This window comes from Pelodiscus sinensis, chromosome 18, assembly GCF_049634645.1.
Source record: "Pelodiscus sinensis isolate JC-2024 chromosome 18, ASM4963464v1, whole genome shotgun sequence".
In the NCBI taxonomy this organism is placed as follows: Eukaryota; Metazoa; Chordata; order Testudines; family Trionychidae; genus Pelodiscus; species Pelodiscus sinensis.
In genome coordinates, this window is record NC_134728.1 from 6,060,420 (window position 1) to 6,073,180 (window position 12,761).

Genomic DNA, 12,761 nt, shown 5'->3' on the forward strand with positions numbered 1-12,761 from the left:
TCATCCTCTTCACTTGAAATTTCACAATTTAGAAATTTGAAAAGAGAGAGAGTTGGCTCCACAGTTTATCAACAAGAATAATCTCTACTCTGAAGACAGGATGGTTTTCAAGCAAAAACCAGAATATCTTGCAGTAAAATTAGAACATTTTAAAGAAATTGCATTTAAATACAAACAACTCAGATTTTGAAGTTTTCCTGTTTTGCTGCAAATATTTGAGTGACCCTAGTAAATATGCATGTGATTTTTAACCTTAACTGCTTATTAGGATTTTAATTGACAATGCTGTGGTTAATACACATTAAATATACTAGAAAAAGATTTTTTTAGTCTGAGAAAGAAAAGACATGAGAATGTTTTCAGCCCGTAGAAAAGGTGGCATGAGTGAAAGAAGAAAGGGGGCAAGGCACTGGTTTGAAAAGGCATAAATAACAGCTTTTAAACTTTTAAATATATTTAGTAAACTTTTATTAATATTTCCCTATGGATGAAGGATTTTTGAGAGAAGCTATGGGGAAAAAATCTCATGATAGGAGCCAATAAGTGATTTAAGAAATCATTGATATCATTGTTTCATGCCATTCTCTTCAGCAAGCCCTCTAAACATAAGAAGGTTTTCTGTTTAAGCTTCCATTATTTTTCCCGAATTAACGACCCCTTGCATTTCATTCGTGATGATGGAAACCATTCTGAAATACTCTAAAACAAATTAAAACTGGCCATATCTCTCTGCTGCTCTGTAATGCCGTGGGTTTCTAACGGCCGAAGGGGAAGGGACATGCGGTTTCCAGAGTGACTCCCCCTGCTGTCTCCTTTTTGTCTTTGTTTCACTTTGTTTCCATGAACAGTCAGAAGGTCAGCTTGAAAGACCGTGTCTTCTCCAGTCCCCGAGGTACTGGAACTAAAGGGAAAAGCTCTCCACAGGCTCAGAGCCTCCGGAGATCCCCCAGCGCTGATCAAAGCATTGAAGATAGCCCGAGCAAAGTGCCCAAAAGCTGGAGTTTTGGGGACCGGAGCCGAGCCCGCCAAGCGTTCCGGATCAAGGGAGCTGCGTCGCGACAAAATTCTGAAGGTGAGCACATCAGAGAGCGGCCATGTCACCATGGAATGCTGTCCTACTGGCTTCCTCCCAAGCTAGGCTGGGTGAGCACTTGGATGGGAGACCTCCGAAGTGCTGTCACAGCAGGAATTTTGCTAGCAGGAGTGAATCCTGTATGCAATCGATAAGGACGTCTCCATTACTTGGTACAGCATAAGGCGTTCAGCATCACGTAGGAAATATCAGGTTTTTTGAGCCTTAAATTATTTACCTTCTGCTTTGGATAGTGAGGCTTCTCAGAATAATTCAAGTGTTGTCTTTGGCTCTTCTGTGCACATCCCTTTGTGTCCAACCCTTTACGTGCCCCCCACAAAAGGGATCAGATACCTGTCACCCGATAGCAGGAGAAGACAGAGAATCTATACATAGTGAGTCTTACTCAAGATGTTCCTTGAAGATTTTGATCATAGGCAGTTCATTTAAACAGAATCCTTCCTGGCCCAAGCTATTTAGAGTGGGTGATGGGGATTTTGGACCCTCTAGACTAGGAGTGGGGAACCTAAGCCCCAGGATCCAGATGTGATCCATGGCTTGTCTGCATCTGGCCCCCTGGGCTCTGGGCTCCTCCTCCCACACAGCATTGGGCAGTCTACACTGACACTCCCGTCCCTGCTATTCCCCCTCCCTTTTGACTGATTTTTCTATGGCTCAGCAGCCCCTGAACCAAAAAAGGTTTTCCACCCCTGCTCTAGATTTCCTGAACAGTTTAATTATTTCCCTTATTAGCACACATGAGGATGCAGGGGTGGGAGAGGATAATGACCGTATGCAGTTCCATGATGCCTGTAAGCACAGACAGAGCCTGCAACTGGCGGCATCAGATGTCTGTTGGAAAAGAGCAAACAGGTGACCTGGAGGTGGACGGAGTAACACGGACTGCTGCACTGCACATGCTCGTTCCACCTCAGCCCCCACCTGGGGCCCAAGTGAGCAACAAAGGGAGCCCAAACATACTCTTTTCTCTTAGTTAGCATGCAAATACTCCTATACATTATATCACCATGTAGATCCGGATGATTGGAAAAAGGCAAATGTAGTGCCCATCTTCAAAAAAGGGAAGGAGGACAATCCAGGGAACTATAGGCTGATCAGTCTTACCTCGGTTCCTGGAAAAATCATGGAAGGGATCCTTAAGGAATCCATTTTGAGGCACTTGGAAGAGAGGAAAGTGATTAGCAATAGTCAGCATGGATTCACAAAGAGCAAGCCATGCCTGACCAATTTGATTAGCTTCTATGATGAGGTAACTGGCTCTGTGGACATGGGAAAGTCAGTGGATGTGATATATCTTGACTTTAGCAAGGCTTTTGATACGGTCTCCCACAAAATTCTTGCCAGCAAGTTAAGGGAATGTGGATTGGATAAATGGATGGTAAGATGGATCGAAAGCTGGCTAGAAGGCCGGGCCCAGCGGGTAGTGATCAACCGCTCAGTGTCAGGATGGCGGTCGGTTTCTAGTGGAGTGCCCCAAGGTTCGGTTCTAGGACCGGTTTTGTTCAATATCTTTATTAATGACCTGGATGAGAGGATGGATTGCACCCTCAGCAAGTTTGCAGATGACACTAAGCTAGGGGGAGAGGTAGATATGCTTGAGGGCAGAGATAGGGTCCAGAGTGACTTAGACAAATTGGAGGATTGGGCCACAAGAAATCTGATGAGGTTCAACAAGGACAAGTGCAAAGTCCTGCACTTGGGACGGAAGAATCCCAAGCATAGTTACAAGCTGGGGACCAACCAGCTAAGTAGCAGTTCTGCAGAAAAGGACCTGGGGGTTTCAGTGAATGAGAAGCTGGATATGAGTCAACAGTGTGCCCTTGTAGCCAAGAAGGCTAATGGCATATTAGGTTGCATTAAGAGGAGCATTTCCAGCAGATCCAGAGATGTCATTATTCCCTTTATTCGGCTCTGGTGAGGCCACATCTGGAGTATTGTGTCTAGTTCTGGGCCCCCCACTACAAAAAGGAGGTGGACGCATTGGAGAGGGTCCAGCAGAGGGCAACCAAAATGATTAGGGGGCTGGAGCATATGACCTATGAGGAGAGGAGGGTCTGTTTAGTCTGGAGAAGCGAAGAGTGAGGGGGGATTTGATAGCAGCCTTCATCTTCCTGAAGGGAGGTTCCAAAGAGGATGGAAAAAGGCTGTTCTCAGTAGTGACGGATGGCCAGGTTGGACATTAGGAACAACTATTTCCCTAGGAGATTGGTGAAGCACTGGAATAGGTTACCTAGGGAAGTAATGGAGTCTCCATCCCTAGAGGTGTTTAAGTCTCGGCTTGACAAAGCCCTGGCCGGGTTGAGTTAGTTGAGGTTGGTCCTGCCTAGAGCAGGGGACTGGACTTGATGACCTTCTGAGGTATCTTCCAGCTCTATGGTTCTATGATTCTATGATCCTTATTTGGTAAGGTGAACACCCATGTAATGCATAAACATAGTCATGTGATGAATATTATTAGCCCGCCTCTGTTTACTAGATTTTGCTAAAGTCATCTCATTATGGGGGTGGGGTGAGGGCTCCATGACCTTGAAGGCATATCTCAGAGTGAAGGGGAACAGACGGGGGGAATAGGGAGATGCCATTGCTTCACAGAGAAGGCATTCATTACAATCTTCAGGTCACATCTGCAGCTTATCTCCATAAGAACATAAGAATGGCCATACTGGATCAGACCAAAGGTCCATCTAGCCCAGTAGCCTGTCTGCGAACAGTGGCCAGCACCAAGTGCCCCGGAGGGGGTGGACCGAAGACAATGATCAAGCGATTTGTCTCGTGCCATCCATCTCCAGCCTCTGACAAACAGAGGCCAGGGACACCATTCCTACCCCCTGGCTAATAGCCTTTTATGGACCTAACCTCCATGAAATTATCTAGCTTCTCTTTAAACTCTGTTATAGTTCTAGCCTTCACAGCCTCTTCTGGCACGGAGTTCCACAGGTTGACTATGCGCTGTGTGAAGAAGAACTTTCGCTTATAAGTTTTAAACCTGCTACCCATTAATTTCATTTGGTGTCTTCTAGTCCTTATATTATGGGAACTAATGAATAACTTTTCTTTATTCACCCTCTCCACACCACTCATGCTTTTATAGACCTCTATCATATCCCCCTCAGTCTCCTCTTTTTCAAACTGAAAAGTCCCAGTCGCTTTAGCCTCTCCTCATATGGGACCTGTTCCAAACCCCTGATCATTTTAGTTGCTCTCGATGTGGCACAACTGCAAATTTACCTGACCCTAACAAGAAGAAAGAAGGATTAAACACATCTATAAACCTGTCAAAGCATCGTGGGCCCATTGGCCATAGCAACCGCTCCCCAGACCCTAGATTTACTCTTGCACTCCCCAACACTGTCATCTTAGCCCTTCTCAGAGAGAGAGAGAGAGAGAGCGCTTTGGTTAAGATGCACTGGTACTGCGCTATTTATATCTTCTGTGTGCTCTCTTCTGGGAGTCTGACGCTCCCATTCCTGCTGTGCAATGACAGGCTAATTAGCTGTGGACTCTCTTTTTTTCTTTCTTTCTTTTAAACCCAGAAGCAAGCCTCCCCGGAGAAGACATTCCCGACGATAACAAAAGCTGCAACTGCGAGTTTGTGACGGAAGATTTAACGCCAGGACTTAAAGTCAGCATCCGGGCAGTGTGGTAAGAAAAGAAGAGGAGGAGAGGGATGAAGGAGAGTGGGGGGCGGAAAAATTTCCTTATATGGTCAAACATTAAAGGAAAATAATAAGGGGAATTTAAAACCAAGCTGAGTGGAATAATGCGCAAAGCCCATTCTTCTGGGTTCCTCCCAGGTGCTCTGTTTTCCTTTCCATAAAGCTAAGCAGAGAAAAACCATTTTTGCTTGTAGGAGGAGTACAGGGAGAAATGGGAAAATGCCCTAACAGTGTTACAGATAGATCATACCACTTGCTTCATGGCTGAATGTTGACAGTTACAAAACCAGACGGTGGGAAGACACTCCAGGCTGACAGAGTGAAGGGCACTAAGGCGGCTACGTTGGTTTTTTTAGGTCCTAGATTTATTGACACAAACTCCTAACTTAAATCCCCGCTTCTTCCCCAGTCACGCTGGTGGGTGCGGCTCACTTTCCCCCCTCGACTACAACCCCCAGAGTATGGATTTGTATCCTCGTCTGAGTTTCCCCAGTCTGGCCTTGTCAAGCTTTGGCATTCCTCCTTACAGAGCTGAGGGATTCAGACAGAGATCTAGACTCAGAACCAAATGTACTGTTTGGGGCCTGGGTGCTAGAATCCATCTGTGCTTCTTTCCTGTGCTGGTCAGTCTAGATGTCTGTCCAGAGCTTGTCCAGTGACCTGAGCACTAGCAAACAGAATTGCAACCTAGAGAAATGGGGTCTTATTCTCAGACCCAGTCTCCTGCTGTTGGAATGACTGTAGGGGTAACTTTAGAACAGTGCTTTAGGGACACCTCAGGAGCACCATGGGGAAGTGAAATTCACCCACCCTGGTGCAAATGGGCCACTGTAACAAATCCACCGGTGAACATCACCACGCACGTGCAGATCTTGGGAGAGGATGCAGGCTCCTGGGCTTCAAAACCAGGAACTCCTCTGACTCCCCCTAAATTATCATCTCAGTTAGCTATACCATACAATGTCCTTGCCCTTGCCCTGTGGCCCGGAGGGGTCAGTGGGTTGTGGGCACACACTCACACAGACCTGCCCTCCAGCGCTGGAAGTTTTTTTCTGAGCCACTCAGACTGACTGGACTCCATGTGGCACCCTTTGTCACTGCATCGTGTCTTTACAGGAGGGTTCCATTTGGCGGCTGAGAAAAGCAGTCCTGGTCAGCAGGCTAGCCATTCCCTTCCTTTCCCAGAAGCCTCTTCTACTCCCACCCCCCACAGACCTACCTCCATTACTTTCAGCCATTTTCTGACAGACACCTAGCAACCAGCATTCCCGCTAAGCTGCACACAAGGTTAATCAGCCCCACCCAGTCAGAGGCTCAGGGCTGCACAGCTTAGAGGGAACACTGCTGGCAACCCATCTATCCCTCTTCTCTGCAGTATCTTAAAGCGGGAGCCATTTCCCCAAGAATTTTCTGAGAGGGGTGGAAAAATCAGTCTCTCCTCAGAACACGGCTAAAGATAAACAGGGGGAAAGAAGCAAATGATTTGTTGTTAGGAGAGGAAAGTCCTGTGGATAAGGAGTGGCCTATTATTTTTCCTCAGCTTATATCTGAGATCCAGCCAGTATTCAGATTGTGAGAATCAATGTTCCCTGTAAGGTAAGCTGGCTGCTCGGGGGAGATTCCAATGCCACCCAGCTGATTAGCAGAAGGCCTGCAACTAGATATTGTGTTTCTATTGGTGGTGCACATTTGCACATGCCTCGGTGCACGTGAAAAATTATTCCACACATGGATGGAAAAGATGAGCAGGAACATTGGTGGGGATCCCCATCTAGTGTGCATTATCCCAATACCAACAGGTTGGCCCCTGCACTGTTGGGATTATGAGTATGCCTTTTTCGGGGGGGAAGGGCGGTTGTGTGAGGCAGGGATTTATAGATACCGTTTCCCCATTCAGTAAATGCATCACTGCCCAGCATGAAGATCAATTAATAAGCCCGGAAAAAAAACCCAACCACCAAAGAATATTTTCCAATTATTAATTATTTTTTTGGCTGGATCTGTGCTTCCTGCTGCCATCAGTGTGAAATGCACAAGGAGGGTATTAAAGGAAGCACAAAGCCTCCAGAAAATGCTGGCCCTTTCCTCATCCAAATGCCTTCAGGGGCAGATAGTGATTACAGCTTTGAGGCATCGGGGGTTGCCATTGGCACCTCTCTTGCAGAGGGTTTGACTGCCACGTCCTTCCCCGATGGAGCCAAGGGGAGCAGCTTTAAGTTACCATGGAGCACCATAGAAGGCCACCAAGGAGTGGCACTGATCAGCTGTGTGGCTCCAGTCTGCCCCCAAGACCTCCAGTGGGCAAGCTGGGGGTTATGGATACTGCACATTTCTGAGGCTCCTCCCCTACGTGGAAGACCCAGTTGGTTAATGAAGCCAGCAACTCCACAGGTGCACAGAGTCCTATATCTGGAGCCTTGGTTCTCTCTGCAGTATCTGAAGTAGCCGCGGATGGCGTTAGCTTTTCAGCTGTTTTGCTGTGCTCTGATTCACAGCAGCATGGACGTGCCCATCGCTCTACGGTGCATGGCTCCACCACGGCGAGCTGATGGTTTCCTTTCTTTCTCCCCTAGCATCATGAAATTTCTTGTTTCCAAGCGGAAGTTCAAGGAAAGCCTCCGGCCTTATGACGTGATGGATGTCATTGAGCAGTATTCAGCTGGTCACTTGGATATGCTCTCCCGGATTAAAAATCTCCAGTCCAGGCAAGAGACTCCACTGTTTGTTGTGATAGCACCCCAGAGGCAGATGGTAGGAGTGAGAGGGTTAAGATAAAGTCCTTTCATTCAACAGCCGCGTCCTATTGTTCTTTCTAAGGAAAAGCCTAGTGCAAAACAATGGATTTCTGAATCACTCCTGGTTGTGAGTTGGTTGGAAGGGGTGAATTTTTGATGAGGAGGGTAGATTCGATTTACAGTGCCCTTTCTTTCCAATGAAAATAAGGGCAAGTAAGTGTCCAGGTTAGTGGAGGTGAGCTGTGAATTCTGGGTAAGGGCTCTAGACAGGATCTAGAAACAGCCTCAGGCTCTGTTATGAAAGAGAAGCACATGCTGTTGCATTTCCTTCTGCCAGTAAAGCTGCGGTGACCTCCCATGGTACCTCTTATTGAGGGATCCTTCTCTTCTCCCCACCCCCCACAAGCAGATTGTAACAGGTGTGTTGTGAGCAAGGCACGAGAAGTCATTCTTCTACTCTACTCTGCGCTGATTAGGCCTCAGTTGGAGTATTGTGTCCAGTTCTGGGCACCACATTTCAAGAAAGATGTGGAGAAATTGGAGAGGGTCCAGAGAAGAGCAACAAGAATGATTAAAGGTCTAGAGAACAGGAGCTACGAGGGAAGACTGAAAGAATTGGGTTTGTTTAGTTTGGGAAAAAGAAGACTGAGAGGGGACATGGTCGCTGTTTTCAAGTATCTAAAAGGGTGTCACAAGGAGGAGGGAGAAATTTTTTTTCCTTGGCCTCTGATGATAGGACAAGAAGCAAAGGGTTTAAACTGCAGCAAGGGAGGTTTAGGTTGGACATTAGAAAAAACTTCCTAAGTGTTGGTGGATAACACTGGAATAAGTTGCCTAGGGAGGTTGTGGAATCTCCGTCACTGGAGATATTTAAGAGCAGGTTAGATAGATATCTGTCAGGGATGGCCTAGAATCTGTGGTTCTCAACTGGTAGTCCATGGACCACTGGTGGTCCACGGTGACTTTTTCGGTGGTCGACAGGAGCATTGTACAGAGTCACATGACATGGGCAGGCACCAAAAATCTGTTAGTAAGAAATAAATTTCAAACCAAAATGTTCGTGGTCTGCTCTTTTTTATCATGTCTCAAAAAGGAGGTGGTCCACGAAAATTTTTTGATTGGCCTGGTGGTCCGTGGACTGAAAGGAGTTGAGAACCACTGGAGATGGTGCTTGGTCCTGCCATGAGGGCAGGGGACTGGACTCGATGACCTCTCGAGGTCCCTTCCAGTTCTAGTGTTCTATGATTTCCCCCTGCCACCTGAGAGTATGTTAAGAACTTCTCTCACTGTGGCCCCACAGACGTGGGTGTATGTAAATCTTTCAGAAACATTTTGGAACTTGTGTCTCGGTGCTTTGTTGTCACATGCCTGCAATTTGACATCCCCATTCTAGCACTGTGTGGCACATCTAGTGTCCTTTCCAGCAGTGAAATAAAATAAAGGAGCTACCTATGAGGAACATTTTTGGCCCTCTCAGTAGCAAGAGAGGACCTATTAGAAAAATGGTCCCAGTATAAGGGTCTGGTAATTATTTTACATCTTTTGCCCTAGGAAGTGGGGAGGAGTCTGTTTGGATTGGGTGCGAATGGGGGAAGAATGGCTTAATATTATGGGAGTTTTATGCCCAGCTGGGTAGCCACAGTGAAATAGGAACAAACCTGCAGCTGCTGTTTAGCTGTTGGGGTACTGAATCGGTTTTATAGGTGAGACAGTGCGTGAAGGGGACATAAAACATGGAGCAGGAGCCAAACAGTGTTTAAACTGTATGAAAGAATAAACATTAGAAAGAGTAGAAAAGGAGGGGGGAAAGAGAGAGTGATACTTGGAACTCCACCCTTCCTCTCCAATACCCAAATTATTTTACCTCAGGAAATGTTTGAATTCAAAGCAGAGGAGAGAAATGCCCTTGACAGGAAGAACTTGTCCCTCTCTCCTTACAAATAACCCTCAATTATGTCAGTTAAGAAAGCCTGACGTTTTCTGCCGATGGGTCTGGATATATGTAAGTCAAGACATGACTGTGCACCTTAAGCCCTGGTCTACACTGGGGAGTTATTTCAAAATAACCCCCTTATTTCAAAATAATAAGTGGAGCATCACCCCACTAAGCCCGTTATTTTGAAATGAGGGGCTGGTTATTTCCAAAGTTGTACTCCTGCTTTCCTTGGGGCATAAGCGAATTTCGGAATAGTTATTTTGGGTGTTGTGATTTCAAAATTAGTTATTTTGAAATAATTTCTTGGTCTAGACATGCCCTTAATTACTTTTACTCTAAGTGAATGTCATTTGTTTGTCTATCTGTTTCTGCCTATTTATAAGTTAGAGCAGGGGTGGGCAAAATCGGGCCCGGGGGCTGGATCCAGCTTGCCAAGCATTTCTCTCTGACCTGCCCAGCTGATTAGTAGAGGTGCATTCTTACAGCTGGCAGGGTGTGTTCAGCTGCCCCATTACCCACCTTGCTCCGTCCTGCAGCCAAGCTGCTGCCAGGATTCTCCTGCTAGCAGTGTAGAATTCGCGGAGGGGTGGGGGAATGGGGAGTGCTGAAGTCAGGGTGTCCCCGTACCGCATCTCTGCAGAGCAGGGGTCAGGGAGAGGGAGAGACACAGCGGAGCTGCTCCAATCTGAAGTATGGATGGTAAGTGACTGACACACACTCGCTCTGCAGAGCAGGGAGGGGTAGACAACAGAACAGGACAAATTTCCCTTAAAGAGACAGCACCTGGCTTTTCTCAGAAACTTACCCAGCAGCAGCCAGCACACACACTCTCTGTGCCAGTCACCCACACCCATTATGTGCCACGCATACACACAGTCACTGTTACACACACTGCCATACACACTCTTCCATCTCTGTGCCACACACACTCAATCTGTGTCACAAAGTCTGTCTCACACACAGTGTCTCTGTTTCACACTCACGCACTTTCTTTCTCTCTCTAGTCCCCACTCTTTCTGCTCGAGGCCCCACCCCTTCTGGGGGTGGGAGTGGGGGTTGAGGGTCTGGAGTCAGCCCAGGACAACACATCCAAATTTATGAAATAGACCCCCTGCGAAAATTATTATCCACTCCTGGGTAAGGGACAACCAAGAAATTAGATGTAAATTTTTGCATCTGTAACCTTGTAGATGAAAAATGGGTGCTCACGTGGATTCTAATTTATAGCCTAAAAGGGACTTTCTCCAGCCCCTGTTGGAAATTTCTCAACTCATTTCAAAGAAAGTTCGAATGGGTCCTTTGCAAGGATGTTTTGTTTAAAACAAAAGGAAGTTTTTCTTCACCCAGTGTACAGTCAACTTGTGGAACTCCTTGCCAGAGGATGTTGTGAAGGCCTAGAGTACAACAGGGTTAAAAAAAAAAAAAACCTCGATATGTTCATAGAACATAGATCTATCCATGGCTATTAGCCTCTATTTGGCAGAAGCTGGAGGTGTGATGATTCCCTGTTCACTTGATGATTCCCTGTTCTGGTTATTCCCTCTGGAGCATGTGGCATTGGGCATTGTCAAAAGACAGGATACTGATCTAGATGGGCCTTTGTTCTAACCTAGTAGGGCCATTCCTATGTTCTTAGTGCAGATGACAGGAAACAGTCTGCTTTGTCTTTGGATCTTTAATCTCAACGTCTAAATGATGGAACCGTGATGGGGCTCAGTCAACAGGTGTGACCTCACATCCCCCACAGAAGCACTGGTGTTGCCAGAATACTGTATGTCACCTGTATGCCCGGTTAATTCTTGATTCATCATGTCATTCAGAGAGCAGGGCTTAGCTTTCTGTTATAAACCCTCTGGCTGTGTCAACACTGGCATGAATTTCTGGAACTGCTTAAAACGGAATACTATTCCGTTTTCAGTTTTTCCGGAAAAGGAGCGTCTACATTGGCCAATGTAGACGTGCTTTTTTGGAAAAGAGCCCCGATCGCCATTTTCATGATCGGGGCTTTTTTCCGGAAAAGACTACTGGGCTTTCTACACTGGCCCTTTTCCGGAACAGTGTTCCGGAATAAGGACTTATGCCCAAGCGGGAGCAGAATAGTTTTTCCGGAATAGCGGCTGATTTTGTACAGTAGAGCGTCGTTGCTTTTCTAGAAATTAAAGGCCAGTGTAGACAGCTCGCAGCTTATTCCGGAAAAGCGGCTGATTTTCCGGAATAAGTGGCCCAGTGTAGACACAGCCTCTGTGTACAGTAATGCCCCGATTCGGCAAAGCAGGTTTCGCTGTACACGTATGGAAGCAGCTCTCTCCTTCTGAGATTTCCAGCCAGGGTGCACAGTCAAGTAGCCTGTCTGAGTTAGGTCAGATCTCAATGGGCAGACATACTTTCTGGGGTCTTCAGCTGAACCTTGCCCCTTCATAAAGTTCTCCAGTCCCACCTCCATTTTTCTTGCTCTGAGATTGTGTGTTCCAAAGAGAATGTTGTTTGACTGGTTGATTTTTGTGTGGAATGGGGAGCGGCTCTTTAGAAAGACATGGTCCAATTCTCCTCTTGTTGCATCTGGGCTGTGGGATGCAGCCATCATTGGGGTAGACTGTGATGTAGTCAATACTTCCTTCCATCCAGGAAAGGAAGGAAGAAAGTAAAAACTCTTACTGTTCTATGTGGGCTACTTGGACCTTCATCTCATGCACACAGGGCATGGTGCTGTCACTTACTCATGAATCCCCAGAACAGATCGGTGGAGAATGAACAGGGCATGGATGGGGAAGACGCTGAGACTTGGGATTGCCCATGCTGATCACCACAATGGAGCTGATGTGGGGGGTTGAGGAGCAATACAGTTTGCTGCTGATGTAGAGCAACGGCAGATTAATACCCCCTGCCGCGATGCAGAAGCTGAGAGCGTGAGCACAGAAATACGTTCTCTCTCTACCATCTCAAACGATAAGGAGTTTGTGGTGAACTTTCATGGTGATCCCTGTGGCCCTGTGTGTTGTTGGGCTAAACTTTATTCAAGGAAACTTCTTTGGTGTTTACATGCACTTTCCTCTTTAATCATTCATAACTCTCCGTCACTGATCTTGTGATGTGTCTGTAATGGGTCCTTTCTGATAGTCTGTCTCTGGCTCACGTCTCTTTCTGGCACGTTTCCAGCCCTGGATGCATTTCATTCATTGAGTATACAATTCCATGGTGTACCTCATTGACTTCTATCTCTCATGCTTTTTCTATCTAGCTGAGGATGTTTGATCTATCACTATAATAGAAAGGAGGATATATATTGTCTTATATCTGACATTTCCAATGGGACATCAACACATATGCAAATATATTCCAGT

The 12,761-nt window shown here is 46.4% G+C and overlaps 1 protein-coding gene across 4 annotated transcripts in view; it reads left to right on the forward strand.

Moving 5' to 3' along the window:
• KCNQ2 (potassium voltage-gated channel subfamily Q member 2) overlaps positions 1-12,761 on the forward strand; it is a 164,736-nt gene that overhangs the window by 135,049 nt on the left and 16,926 nt on the right. For 3 of the 4 annotated variants that reach the window (XM_075901038.1, XM_075901035.1, XM_075901037.1), the window contains 3 exons: positions 849-1,072; positions 4,627-4,735; positions 7,323-7,454. In XM_075901038.1, coding sequence (XP_075757153.1) covers positions 849-1,072; positions 4,627-4,735; positions 7,323-7,454 — 465 coding nt within the window. The remainder of the gene's footprint in view (positions 1-848; positions 1,073-4,626; positions 4,736-7,322; positions 7,455-12,761) is intronic. The other variant, XM_075901036.1, reaches the window with a different exon arrangement.